This window comes from Cucurbita moschata, unplaced genomic scaffold (assembly GCF_002738365.1).
Source record: "Cucurbita moschata cultivar Rifu unplaced genomic scaffold, Cmos_1.0 Cmo_Scf00014, whole genome shotgun sequence".
Taxonomy (NCBI): domain Eukaryota; kingdom Viridiplantae; phylum Streptophyta; class Magnoliopsida; order Cucurbitales; family Cucurbitaceae; genus Cucurbita; species Cucurbita moschata.
The window spans coordinates 25678-40045 of record NW_019268530.1 but is presented as its reverse complement, the minus strand read 5'-3'; the positions used below and the strand labels follow the sequence as shown (position 1 = coordinate 40045).

The following is a 14368-nucleotide window of genomic DNA, read 5'->3' as shown; positions in this document are numbered from 1 at the left end:
ATTATTATTATTATTAAAGAATTTAACACGTGGCAACCGGATGGAAATAGATGACTTCCTCGTACAAGAATCATATGGGCTTTTATGGGACAGCCCATTATCAAACAATGGGCCACAACAGCGAGCCCAATGATTGAACGGTATGAAATGGCTACAAATCATGATAATGAAAATAATATTACATATTACGATTCTAGTCGGTGTTTTAGTTATGTTAAAAGTGGAAAGTCCGTAATATTTTCAAAGATTTTATTTTAAATAAAAGAAAATATAATTTGTTTAGTTCAAACATTTATGGGAGTGGGAGTGGGAGTGAGTTTCCATCTAAGAGTTACGTGGGCCCACACAAGTACTCAAAAAAGCCCAAGCAACCATCCTTTTCTTTGCAAAATCGAAGTGATTGATTGGCTATTTTTTCTGACCATGATTCAATTGTTCTCTCTGCAAAACAATTTCCTTTTATTTGTTTCTAAAAATTATATTTAAAATTGTATTATATGTAGTACGTGACATTGTAAAATAAGAGAAAAATAGGTCGGTTTGCTCCAATCTATTTGTCATAATCTATAGTTTATAAATGTTGTCATTATTGGTCTCCAAAATAACAATAATTGAAAAAAGAAGTTAGAATTATAGCTAATTATACAAACCCAAATGTTATCAGTATTCAATAACAATATTTCTTTTATCCTTTATTTGCATAAATAATAATTAAAAATATAAATAAAACCGAAGATGTTAGAAAATTAATAATTCTTCGTAATTAAAGTAGACAAATTTAAAATAGAAAAAAAAAAAAAAAAAAGGGTAATTTCGGGAGGGGAAGTCGAAAAGTGATAAATAAAGTCCACATACTCTGCACTTGGTGTCCATCTGTATTGTCAGCAGAAATACAGACAGAGCGGTACCTCCGCCTCTTCTTCCCCGGTCATCACTCACTTCCCACACAACACCAAGATCTCTCAGATTTTGGTTTCTGTTTGTTGATGGAGCCCTACCATGAAGTTTCAGAAATGCCAGAGCAGATTATACTACGCTGGGACACTGCCGCGCCGGATGAAGTGAAGGATAACATGATTTTTGACTCCGACAGGGAAGAGATCGATCGATACTTGCGGGCCGTCGATGAAATCCAGAGGTCGATGTCGTCGGCTTCGATATTGGACGATCAGAACAAAGTCGATTCCACTATGCAGATTGCCATGGCCAGGCTTGAGGATGAGTTCCGTCACATTCTGTCCACTCATACCATTCCGATCGAGGTCGAGTCGCTTACTGATCCGTCTCCATCTGCTTGCTCCATGTCCAGTTGTACGAGTGGTGTCTTCGAGGACGTGAACGACGACGAAGCGGATTCGCAGGAAGTTCACCTCGATTTAAGTGGTAGTCCAAGTTTTGGGTCAAGTGGACGATCGAGCTATCGGAGGACGAGCAGTATTCGTGAAATTGATCTGATACCTTCGGAGGCGATTATCGATCTACGGAGTATTGCTGAGAGGATGATAGCGGCAGGGTACCTGCGCGAGTGCATCCAAGTCTATGGCAGTGTGCGAAAGTCCACATTCGACTCCAGCTTCAAACGCCTCGGAATTGAGAAACTGAGCATTGGAGATATCCAGAGGTTGGATTGGAACGAGCTGGTGACGAAGATCAGAAGGTGGATCAGAGCGGCAAAGATTTCCGTTAGGAATCTGTTTTCCAGCGAGAAGAGGCTCTGCCAGCAAATCTTCTATGGCATAGGGACCGCCATAGAGGATGCTTGTTTCATGGAGACTGTTAAAGGTCCTGTGACTCAATTGTTCAATTTCGCCGAAGCGATCAGTATTAGCCGCAGATCGCCGGAGAAGCTGTTCAAGATTCTAGACCTCCATGATGCCTTAACAGATTTGATACCTGACATTGATGTTATATTCGAATCAAAATCGGCGGAATATATTCGGATTCAGGCGGCGGAGATATTGTCGCGGCTGGGGGAGGCCGTCAGAGGAACTTTATCGGAGTTTGAAAACGCGGTGCTGCGAGAGCCGTCGCTGCATCCGGTGCTGGGCGGGACGGTTCATCCGTTGACAAGGTATGTAATGAACTATGTGAGTCTGATTTCCGAATACCAAGTGGCCTTAGAGGAGCTCATCGTGTCCAAACCGTCGACGGGCTCGAGGAACTCGGCAGATATGGATGAGTTTTCGGAGGTAGAGGGGAAAACCCCGCTAGCGCTCCATCTGATATGGAGCATCGTGATTCTGCAGTTGAATTTGGAGGGAAAATCCAGGCAGTACAAAGACCCTTGTCTAGCTCATTTCTTTATCATGAACAACGTTCATTACATTGTTGAGAAGATAAGAGGATCCCCGAAATTGCGAGACATGATTGGAGAGGTTTATCTGAAAAGGATGACCGGGAAGTATCGACAGGCGGCGACAAACTACGAGCGAACAACGTGGGTGAATGTGGTGTACTGCCTGCGGAACGAAGGGTTGAATGCGGGGGGAAGCTTGTCTTCAGCCCCCTCAAAGAGCGCTATTAGAGAGAGAATGAAGAGTTTCAACGCCATGTTTGAGGAGGTTCACAGGACGCAGTCGGCATGGTTGATCCCAGATCCTCTGCTGAAGGAGGAGCTTCGCATATCCATAACCGAGAAGTTGATCCCGGCTTACAGGTCGTTTCTTGGCCTCCATGGTCACCACATAGAGAGTGGAAGGCACCCAGAAAATTACATCAAGTACTCGGTTGAGGAACTGGAAAATGGCATCCTGGATTTCTTTGAGGGTTGCTCGGTACCCCATAACTTGAGAAGGAGATCTCACTGAAAAACATGAAACTAAAATTCTTTCAATTTTTGGGGGAGTTTTTGAGGTCATATGGTGGTTGCCTCCTTTATCATGCTTCTAATATTGGGCAACTGATCTGCTCTGCTTTAGCTTTCCAACTGACCCTGAATTCCCCTTCCTTGTAAGCATTTTTTCTAAATTATTTTGTTCATTTCTTATTATTTATTTTGCTGGCTGCCTCCTCCTAAGCATCTAAGTCTTTTCCAGTTCAGCATTTTTCCTCTTTTCCAAACAATTTTAGATGTCTATCTCATATGCGTTTGTATTTAATTGACGAAGAAGCTTTGAAAGCCTTCAGAAATAGCAAATAAAGAGAATTTAGTTCTCATTTTCACTTCTAAGTATATTACTTAGAGCCCAATGTGGCCCAGAGAGCCCAATGTGGAACACGTACTCATACTACACTGTGGAGTTGCCTAGTTTAGATTGTGAACCTGCAGAAGCCCAATATGATATGAATATTGAATACCTTTTCTTCCAAAGAAGAACAAAACCGAGTGTTGTTTTCTTGGCGACAAAGCTTCGGCTTTCTTTACATCGCTCCTCCTGTTTACACACATTTCACTCGAGCAAGAAGAATCGGAAGAGGTGAAGCGGAGGTGGATACGATCGTCACATCACAATTTTCTCACCCGAAGCTCGTCTTTTTCAAGTTGGTATGTATCTTAGTTCTTGCAGTCCACTTTCTTTCTGGTTGTTTTGGGGGAATAAGTATGTGGAATCCCCAGAGTGTATGAGCTCCACCATAGTGTGTTCGTATAATTCCAGGTGATTTATTGGTTTTCTTAAATCGAAAACAGAATATGCATTTAAGGCTGTCAAGGCTGCTGGAATTACTTCTATTGGCGTTCGCGGTAAAGATTCAGTTTGTGTTGTGACCAAAACAAGGTTCCGGTGAGTACAATTGGTTTGATTCTTAGAGGACTTTTCATCTTTATTAAGAATATAATGTATGGACGATGCTGAATGTGTTACTTTGGAAATTCAATGCAGGACAAGCTTCTGGATCAATCAAGTGTCTCACATCTTTTCCCTATCACAAAGTACCTAGGGTTGTTAGCAACAGGCGTGACAGGTATTTCTCGTGCGCTTTTCAGATTTACCTATAGATATATCATGAAAGGAGCCTTATTTGTTCATGCTACCTACTACGCTACTGAAATTAGTTTTGGCATGAATCATATGCTGTATAGGATTGCATCTAGCTAATGATGAATCATAACGTGGCATTGCATTGTGATGTATTGATGTGATCTCTATATATGATGTTGCAGCACATAGTATGATATTGTCCACTTTGAGCATAAGCTCTCGTGGCTTTGCTTTAGACTTCTCTACTACTCATGATCATTTTCTAAATAAGCTAAGGTGGGACTTCCTCCCAACAATCCTCTAACACTGGGTTATTAACTTATTAGTTGAGAAATGTCATGGAACCAGTTGTACCCAAAGAGAGAGAAAAAACAAAAAAAACATAATAATAGGACTATTTATCTAATTTTCCGTGAATTTATTAATTGAGCATATTACTCTATTGGCTGGTGGAGGCTAATATGAATGAAAGAAAGAAAATTGTATTCATTTTCGATATGATTTTTCGAGGAAAGGTTTCAGTTAGTTAGCTCATCTACTTAGATTAATCGATGAGTAATCTAGACAGAAAACGAAAGGAATGAGGACATAGCAAATAAGATTCTAGCTCACTTCTTTCCCTTTTTTCAAAGATCACCGATCTACCATATCGCATGAACTTTCCTAGGATGCGACTCAATATCTCTAAAACCAGCAAGTTGTTGGGTAGTTTGTATTTTTACTAACATGTCATTCACATACACTTTCATGTTTTTATGAATCTGCAGCTTGTTCAACTAGTCTCTTATAAGTGTCTCCAGCATTTTTGAGGAATAAGGGTAGGGTGGTATAACAGAAAGTTCCTACTTTGATAATGAAAGAACCGTCTTCTTCCATTGCTATTTGATTAGAAGCTTTATATAGAAGATTGAATATATGACCGTGAAAGCAGCCTTTCCAACAGTTGTTTGGGATGAGTGGTCACTAATATGATTTTTGTACGGTTTTCAGCTGATGCCAGAACATTGGTTCAGCAAGCAAGGAATGAAGCAGCCGAGATTCGTTTTAGATATGGATATGAGATGCCGGTGGATGTATTAGCTAAATGGTACCATATTTATTTCATACAATACTATGCAATTATGATTTTAATTATATACCGCACAAGTAAAAAATCTGTTTTATCATATGAACTCTGGATTGTAGAGCAAAGAATAGCTCCACATGTTGCTTATTGACCTTACTTTATCGTTGTATATTCCATAACTTTGTTCTGGATATTGTTCAAATCAATTTGATTTATAACTTTATATTTCAAATCATTTTGAGATTAAGTTTCTTCTACTCCAACTACCTCCAGTTGTGTGTGAGCTTGAACACATATTTTAAGCATCAAACTAATGTTGATATGTTGTTGCACTCTCTTACTTCATTTCAAGTGCAATGGGTGCTGAAGCTTGTTATTCCTGTGGATTGCTGTGTGCATTACACATTAGTTGCCATTGGACATCATGAGCTTACCTTCGCTGGTCTCTCAAAGATGTACATATAGAGTGCATTTTTTTCATCACAATGTCAGACGGTTTTTTCCCCAATGTGTTTAGGCTTGGAGTGGTGGATAAAAAGAGCTGGAATCAATCAATTTCTTGGAAAAGAAAATGAAGAACCATCCGGAGTTCACCTATGAAGAAACAGTACAGGAGGAGGATGTGCTTTCTTTGAAACTTCACATGATACTAATGCATAGAAAAGCCCAACACTAAATGAGATAGTATTGTTTCTTGCTGGGAAATGCAGCAATAAAGGGGTAGGATTGGGTGACAGCAAATTAGATGCATCAATCATTGACTTGTCTCTCTCTCTAGACTTTTCTCCTTCAAATTTCCCAACCACTTTCATCTGCAGACACAGAGGCATGGCTGTGGGTGTAGGAGAAATAAATCCCAAAACAGTGCTTTCCCCTTTTCAAATGGTTTTCACGTCAGACCAAGAATCTGGGGAAGAAGGAGAGTGGGAAAGGGAAAGATAAAACCCCTTTTCCTTTTCAAGGTACGCCATCAATCTTCTCTTCTTCTTCCCTTCATCATTGATCCCCTCCATTCCCAAATGGGTTTCTTTTATTTCTTCACACTTGTGATTCTGTTGTTTCATTTCCTTCTAAAGTTTTCTGAAATGTCATGGATCAACTTGGTATTGCTTTCTAAGTCCTCTTCTTCGTTTTTATTTTTTTCTTTCCTAAAGGTGTTCGGAAATCTCTGCGACCACTATCACAGAACCAATAGCGGCGATAGCAGCGCCAGTCCCGGAAAATCCTACGGCGGCAATGCTTATTGGGCAAATGGAAGTTGAATTTTTTGCCAACTGTGAGTGTTGTGGGCTGTCGGAGGAGTGTACAGAGGCTTACATCGAGGGAGTCCGCCGCCGATTCGACGGAAAATGGATTTGCGGCCTGTGTTCGGAGGCAGTTCAAGACGAGATTCTCAAGTCCGACGTCGTACTAATCACCACCGAGGAAGCCATGGCCAAGCACATGAGCTTCTGCAAGAAATTCGCCGCCACCGCAGGGCCACCTCCGGACCCGACGCCCCATCTCATAACGGCAATGAGACAGATCCTCCGCCGCAGTTTACTCCCCAAGAGCCTTGAGGTCCAAGCGGACCAGTCGAACCTCCGGCGCAGACAAAATACGCGGCCGGGTTCTTGGTTGACATGAGCAATGAATTGACAGATAATTGGGAATAGAATCGATCTTTGATTCTCAATGTGAAATGGTAAGGCGTTAAGTTAGATCTCTGAATCTGTAATTTTGCAGAAATATAGTTTCTTTTGCTATTGCTTTCGTTTTATTTTCCGAGAGAAAATTGACTCTGAAATAGGAATAATATTGAATAACAAAAAGACAAATTAAAGGGAAATTTGTGGAAATGGGTGACCTAAGAGAATCAATAATTGAGTTTGAAAAATAGGTTAAAGGAAATTAATAAAATAAAAGGTGTGCAGAATTCTTGGTTGTACTTGTTCTGCTACAGCTGGTGAGTGTTTGTTTAATGGACCCGACGGCCGATGCAACTCCAACTTTCAATATATTTAATTAGAAAAGAAAAAAGTATAATTACAGTATGTCATAAATAAATAAAAATAAATAAATATTTACGGATAAGGTCAACATGCATAGAACCATGATAGATACATATAAACCGAGACGCAAACACATAGAGAGGCACATTGTGGGTTGGGTTTTAGTGAGTGCAAGCAAGAGGAATACGCCTATTGGCCCAAAGTGTCGGCCATTTTTATTCTAAAAATCCACCTTCATTTACATGGAATTATGTGTTTGGATTTTAATATATACTTTTTTTCTTAATAAGCAAGTGGCCTCATTAATCAGATTAGATTCAACCGGTATCATAAATTATATATATAGACGATTATTAAATATTACAAATAAATAAATTTAAATTTAAATTTGAAGTTGTAAGTAAAATAGTATGACGAATCAACTATTGGCGGCCGCTACTGGAGTCACTAGGGTGGTTGTGGTAGTCGCCGGAAGTAGATAGTAGCTGGTAGCTGACGGAGGTGGGCGGTGGTGGCAGCGGCTACTAGAATGGTCACCAGAGATGGGAGTGATGGTTATTAGAGGTGGTTGGTGGCAATTGTTGGCGAAGGCGGATGGTTGGGGTGGTTGCGGCGAGGTGGATGTGGCAGTGGAGTGGCGACTGTCGCTGAAGTGGTGGTCGGTGATGGGAGGCGATCGTAGTAGGGTGAAAGTGAAGTGTGAGGGTAATTTGTACATTTATTTCTTAAATTCATTTTTGAGAAAGTCATTTTAAGTGGTAATTAAATACGATAATTATCACAATAAAGAGTGTTAAATAAAATAAAATAATATGCGAAGAAAAGACAAAGTTTTGCAGATATTATCCCACAATTTTAGATTTTTTTTTTTTTTAAATGAATGAGAAATTTATACAAAAGGAAGAATATTATATTTGAAATAGTTTAGTTAGGAATAAGTTAAAATAGGGAATATAAAAATCAAAGCGACCTTTGAAGTGTATAGATGGAGTTACATTACATCAAATTAAGGCTGGCTCTTAATAATAACAAAATATATAATTAAATGTGAAAGGCCATATGAACATAAAATGATGTAATTAATAATGCATATTATCTTAATATTTAATTCAAAACAGCCACTGCAGTCCCCATGTTCTAAGCACAAGTTCTTACTTCATTACTCTCTCTATTTTATGCATTCCTCTTCTTAGCTCCTTGCCTCATACCTCTCTTTCTTTGATCTCCTCCATATCTCTCTTTCTCAAATGCCTCAAAGCTCTGAGCAGGAAGAAGGGCAGCAGGCTGGTGCCGGGTTGCGGTGGGCAACGCGTCAAGGGATCCAGTTTCGGAGGCGACGAATGGCAGTGGCACGGCTCGGGGGGAAGAGGTCGGGGCGGCTAGTGGCGTGGGGGAGGAGGCTGAGGAAGATAAGGCTGAGATGGGTGAAACTGAAATGCATAGCCATGGTGAAGAAGGTGAAGAAATACTGCGCAAGTTTGATGAAGGATATGATGGAAGCAGGGGCATATGGTGACTCCTACCAACATAGGCTTCTCTTGGAGACTTCTTTTGCCATTCCAATTTTGGGTGTCTCGTTTTCTACGCATTCAACTCATGCTGCAGCGTCCGCATAAATTTCTATCGACTATATGGTTTCACGATTCGTTTGGAATGATTTTTTAAGTAATTAAAAAAAGTACTTAAAAAATTATACCAAGCGAATTCTTATTTTAATTTTTTTGAATGATGGACGTAGGTTAAAGATAACATATAAAGTTTTTTTTTTCTTTCCTACTATAGTGTTTTTTGTTTTTATTGTTCTATTTCTATCAATCAAGCTTGTGTTGCAATCCAGTGTGTTATGTTCTTTTTTATGATATTTAAGTTTGGGTCGAGCAGATAAAAAAAAATTAAAAGTATCTCATAAAAAGTATCTAATGGATCCCATATGTTTTTTAATAATTTATTAGACACGAGATTATTCTTTTTAACTTCATAGAATCCTAAACTTTAAAACTTTTGTATCTAATGGATCCCATATGTTTTTTAAATTTATCTAATAGGTCAAATTAAATTATAATTTGGGTCTCTTTAGTTTCAACAAAATTAAAATTTTAGTTTGTATGATTTTATATTTAAGTCCAAAGAAAGATGGGAAATAGATGTTTGAATTTCTTATTGGGCCCAAATATTTTAACTTTGGGCCTTAATTTCCGAAAGTTTGATACCCGCAGCCCAATTGTTATATAGTCCTAATTTCTTCTCAACCCAGCAGGTGGAAACCCTAATCTCGCTTTGTTTGACACTGCACATAATTGGAGCCTTGAAGGCACCCACGAGGCCAGCTAGTGGCTCTCTCTACTTCCACGCTGTCCAATCTTTAATCGATACGTTTAGTGTAATATTTTCGTGGATTTTGAATTCTGAGGTATGGGTTTCTGATGATATTATTCTTTGCATTTGGAACTGAAGCTGTAATTTTGTATCATCCTCATAACGATTCTCGTTTTATTATTATTCTTTTGTTGTGTTTAGAAGGATTTTTCCAGTTCCTTTTTAATGTTGAACTTTTAGGAATCCTTTTTAAGGTTCAATTTTATATTAACCAATTATATGTATATCAATGCATACAATAGGTGTTGCAATTGTTCGTTTTTTATCCTTTTTCTTTTTCTTCAGATTGATTATTGGAAACCAGTTTATGCTACCAATCTAAAAATTCAGTGATTGGAAATATAATTTTTCATTGGAAGTTGATTACTTTGCTCAATATATATTTTCCTAGTTATGGGTGAAGAAGTCAAGGTAATGATTCCAGAGTCAGTTTTAAAGAAAACGAAGAGGAATGAAGAATGGGCAATGTCAAAGCAGCAAGAACTTGAAGTGGCCATAAAGAAGAATGCAGAGAATCGTAAGTTGATCTACAACAGAGCTAAGCTATATTCAAAGGAATACGAAGAGCAGGTAAACCTTCCTTTTTAAACCTATTTTATTATGTTGGAATCCCTTAAGTTGGGTGCTTTCTTCTTGGAGCATTTACATTTTGTTCATTTTGGGTTGTTATAGGATAAAGAGTTGATTAGACTGAAACGTGAGGCAAAATTAAAAGGAGGATTTTATGTTGACCCTGAGGCTAAATTATTGTTTATCACTCGCATTCGTGGGTATGTCTATATTTTGAGTGAACTGGTATACCATTCGCTATACATGATATTATGTTCTGATGTCACATGATATTATGTTCTGATGTCTCAAATTTTGATGAAATATCAGTATCAATGCCATGCACCCAAAGACTAGAAAGATATTGCAGCTGTTGCGTTTGAGGCAGGTACAATATCAAAGCTGTAGTTGTTAAGCCTGGTAAATAAAGCTGGTAGTTACCGATTAGTATGGGGGTGACATAGCTGGTAGATTTTGTTTGGACGATCGCTGCTTTTTTCTACTACAGATTTTCAACGGTGTTTTCCTCAAAGTAAATAAAGCAACATTGAATATGCTGCACAGAGCGTGACCTATGGGTACTTTTCTTCCTAAAGCTTTTGTTTCTTTAAAACAATTTACCTCCACAACAGACTGAACTATTATTAATTTGACTTTTTCAGGTACCCCAATTTGAAGAGCGTTAAAGAACTTATTTATAAGCGGGGTTATGGGAAGCTAAACAAGCGGAGAGTTGCATTGACAGACAACTCAATTGTGGAGCAGGTCTCTCTCTCTGTCTTCTCATTCTTAGCTAATGTGTTAATTAATTTTCTTACCTTCTCCTATTATTCAATGAAGGCACTGGGTAAATACGGCATTATCTGCATGGAAGATCTCGTCCATGAGATCTTGACCGTGGGTCCTCACTTTAAGGAGGCAAATAACTTCCTATGGCCGTTTAAGTTGGAAGGCACCTTTGGGCGGATTGAAAAAGAAGAGGAATCACTATGTTGAAGGAGGAGACGCAGGTAATCGTGAGAATTATATCAATGAGCTTATCAGGAGAATGAACTAGATGAGGACGAGGACCAGTTTTGTTGTTGTCACTCATTCTTGTGTTTCCCAATCAACTAGATGGATACTTTCTTTTATAACATTTCTTCAAAATTGTTCGCACATATACTACACGTAGTGGTAATGATCTAATCTAAAGTCACCTATTTGCTTTTGAATTCTATGTTCTATGTTTAGTTGCGGCAATAGAAATTCACACCAAAATATGAGTCAAATCCACAAATATATAATCATCTTTCCAAGCTATTATATCATCATCTTCCCATTCCAATTGGATGGATGCGGTGTTGTTATTGTACAGGCTCAATAAGAGACGACTATGAAAACTATATAAATAAAAGAACAAAGTTTTCCCCATCTAAATGATAGTTGTACAATATTTGTATTTCAGAATTGAGGGGAGCAACAAAATATTTAGTCAGAGAATGAATACATCTAAGGGTAGGAGGGATTTTTCTTTTCTTTTCTTTTTCTTTTGTTCTCAATCAACCTCTACGCTCTACAAGAAAGGCAAAGCACAGCCAAAACGAAGTTGCAGAAGAAATGGAAGGAAAAATTGTCATAAGATGAGTTTCAATTTCGTTCTCCACACTTCACCAATCACCTTCTTCGGCGAGGGATTATCGGGTCCTTTATCTCGTTGTCCAGACGTAAAGTACAACCATCCATCCCAATACCCAACCAGCGTAGTCTTCACACGGAATGGGAGCTTCCCTATCACTGACCATTGCTGCAACACAAATTTCAACAAAAACATGACTCAACTAAACCAACCTAACACCCCACCATAGTTCTAGTCCTTTCTCTGGATATTTGCAATCATACAACATAATAACACAAGGGCAGTGCAAACAAGGAAGGAGTTGTCTCCCTCTTTGAGATGAAAACGATAAAATTATATTAAAATTTTAAATTACGTAAGGAGTATATGAAATGATTGATACCTGCAAATCCAAGTTAAATTGGAATACTTCTCCATTGAGAACCATCTTCTTGGTTTGAGGATGCTTATCTGTCGTGCCCCCAACAATGACAACTGAATTGTTAACCACCACCCAAGCAAACTCAATATGGGAATCCGGTTTTGGCATTGATGGCAGCACTTTCCATTTCATATCATCATCCAGCATGTAAACATCACTGTAAACCACCTAACTCAACCCACAAGATTGAATATAAACTTCTTGCATTCTAGTTCAAGGCCTTTTTTTCAACCATAAAGAGTGTTAACGACATTAAGAAGTTTCAAAATCCTTAGCAGAGATCAAATACACGAGTAAAGATGTTGACGAAACTAAGGGATAAAGCTGTAGATATGAGCTTACCTCATTCCTGCGAGAGCATTTGAAAATAGGGGATCCTGGTTTTGCCATAAAATCACCTTCTTGTCCTCCGATAACATAAAGTCGGTCATCAACAACAATACATGCCCTGCAACAAACCAAATACACTTAATGAAATGCAAGAGAAATCCATGCAGCGACTGCAAGACAAAGTTAAGAATGTTTTGATCTTTTTGAGGTCTAATAGAAAGACTACGCTAAGCATGCATAAAAGAAATACCAAACTGGTCACTCAAGGGACAAGTCATCAAGGCTTATAATCAACAAACTGGAAATGCGTATCAAAATTGCATTTATAAGTCATCACAAAAGACAGCACAAAGACCTGTGAGGTCCTCCTCGAGGAATAGGTATCTCGCTCCTCCACTCCTTTTCTAAGGGTTTCCCATCCTTCACAGCAAGACTCCAATGCTCCAAACCAGGTGTGTACCGGTTTTCCTTGCTACCGCCCATCACATGGAGTCTACCTCTCCAAAGTTGAGTTGCCGGTGCATACCTGCAAATATCTCATCATGTTAAGACTATTTAATGGTATGACTTCTAATATAAAATCACAGTGCCCGCTTCTTAAAAAGGAAAAATACCTGGGGACTGGTAATGGGGGCATATCCTGCCATTGCTTTGTCTCTGTATCGAGCACAAATGTATGAGCAGTAGGGCCCCGGCACTGTGGACCGTATTGCCCTGTGACTACATAAATGTACCTTCCATCAGTTGCCATCCCTAAATGTGAATGTGCCATTTCCTTTGGCATATCAAATCTTCCTCCCCATGTGTTATCAGTAAAATTATAAACGTCAACATGTGAATGTACCTATAACCACCAACAGAAAGGAGATACAAAAATAAGAGCCCAATAACAGAGACTAACATGGCCAAATCTTCCTTTCTGACCAGTAATTGGTTACAATATCAATAAATAAGTGTACCTGTTAGTCATTATAAAAAATTAGGAATAAAAAGCAGAGAGCCTATTAAGTCTGATCAAGTATGCTGAATTTACAGGGCAATCTCCTATTCTGCCATCGGAAAAATATGCCTAAATTTTGCTAAAAACTGATATATTGGTTCTTTAGACAATAAGTATACAGCCTATACAAAAGTTCTTCAAGGAAAACAAAAAATTGCAGAAGGTTACAAGATATTTGGAGAAATCTGCATTATTTTAAAGCAATTTTGCAGGTTTTTTTTTTTTTTTTTAAACTAAGTCACAGTCACAGTTATCATAATGGCTAAAATAATATATGGAACTTAATGGGCAGATCATCCGCAAAGATGTTACTAGAATCTAGCTGCAAAACATTTCGTTCTCTCTGCATGAACCCACTAGAACTGCAAATGAGGCAAGATTCTCACAAGATCAATGGTGCCATATCCAGCAAATACATATAGAAGATTCTTGATCTGTATTGCAGCACCATCCAAGCGAGGCACAGGAGCAGTTGCCATCTTCTTCCACGTTAACTCTGGAGCTGGCAGATCAGCAAAGGTTGCTGACAGTGTTCTCCCAGGATTAGTGTCTTTACCACCTTTAGCAGCCTCTCCCTGCAATAACCATAGCATGTAGCCGTTAACTGCTTAAAAGGAGAACTCAGATTGTTCAAACTTTTGTATGGTTTGATATTCTCAAAATAGGAAAGTAAACTGAAAGAGTACCCAAAATATTGCAGACTTATTCCACCATCACGGCAGTAATACTTGCTCTCTCAAATTGTCGTATAATCCAAGAATAAGCATTCTAATTCTATTTCTTCCCAGATTTTTCACATTGAATAATGGAGACAGCCCAACTAAATTATGGGTATAAAATGGTCTACAATGAAAAGTGAACCCACCTGAGTGAATAGGAGTTCACCCAAATCCTAAAGAAACAAAAGAGCGTAGCATCAAATTGAAGCAGGGAAATGTTAAGATTGACGAAAGATAATAAAAATCGGGAAAGAAGAGGCAATGCCACGGCTAGTGCTAATCCTTCACATATGGTACGAAAGAGACAGCTTTTCAAGTTATACACAAATCTTGTCTCTTATAAAAAAAAAAAAAAAAAAAAAAAAAAAAAAAAAAAAA

At 38.5% G+C, this 14368-nt stretch overlaps 3 protein-coding genes and 1 pseudogene across 3 annotated transcripts in view; 3 read left to right on the top strand and 1 right to left on the bottom strand.

The window, feature by feature from the left end:
- Positions 1 to 827: 827 nt before the first annotated feature.
- Positions 828 to 5207, top strand: LOC111452307 (exocyst complex component EXO70A1-like). Its single transcript, XM_023092955.1, has 4 exons — positions 828 to 3484; positions 3629 to 3722; positions 3822 to 3903; positions 4911 to 5207. The coding sequence occupies exon 1, from the start codon at positions 987 to 989 to the stop codon at positions 2805 to 2807; it is 1821 nt and encodes a 606-aa protein (XP_022948723.1). The 5' UTR covers positions 828 to 986; the 3' UTR covers positions 2808 to 3484; positions 3629 to 3722; positions 3822 to 3903; positions 4911 to 5207.
- A 2806-nt stretch (positions 5208 to 8013) lies between these two features.
- The window catches only part of LOC111452314, a 24751-nt gene continuing 18396 nt past the window's right edge, over positions 8014 to 14368 (top strand). Inside the window, exons 1-2 of the mRNA XM_023092967.1 lie at positions 8014 to 8600; positions 14006 to 14017. Of these exons, the coding sequence (XP_022948735.1) occupies positions 8225 to 8593 (369 nt within the window). The 5' untranslated portion in view covers positions 8014 to 8224 and the 3' untranslated portion in view covers positions 8594 to 8600; positions 14006 to 14017. The remainder of the gene's footprint in view (positions 8601 to 14005; positions 14018 to 14368) is intronic.
- On the top strand, positions 9078 to 11116 carry LOC111452313 (annotated as a pseudogene).
- The window catches only part of LOC111452311 (kelch repeat-containing protein At3g27220-like), a 3884-nt gene continuing 805 nt past the window's right edge, over positions 11290 to 14368 (bottom strand). Inside the window, exons 2-7 of the mRNA XM_023092962.1 lie at positions 13658 to 13846; positions 12886 to 13115; positions 12627 to 12797; positions 12284 to 12389; positions 11903 to 12109; positions 11290 to 11688 (exon numbers count right to left, since the gene is read on the bottom strand). Of these exons, the coding sequence (XP_022948730.1) occupies positions 11518 to 11688; positions 11903 to 12109; positions 12284 to 12389; positions 12627 to 12797; positions 12886 to 13115; positions 13658 to 13846 (1074 nt within the window). The 3' untranslated portion in view covers positions 11290 to 11517. The remainder of the gene's footprint in view (positions 11689 to 11902; positions 12110 to 12283; positions 12390 to 12626; positions 12798 to 12885; positions 13116 to 13657; positions 13847 to 14368) is intronic.

Bases quoted from the DNA above. Each gene is read 5' to 3' on its own strand.
- LOC111452307 (XM_023092955.1), top strand. From the start codon at position 987: ATGGAGCCCTACCATGAAGTTTCAGAAATGCCAGAGCAGATTATACTA.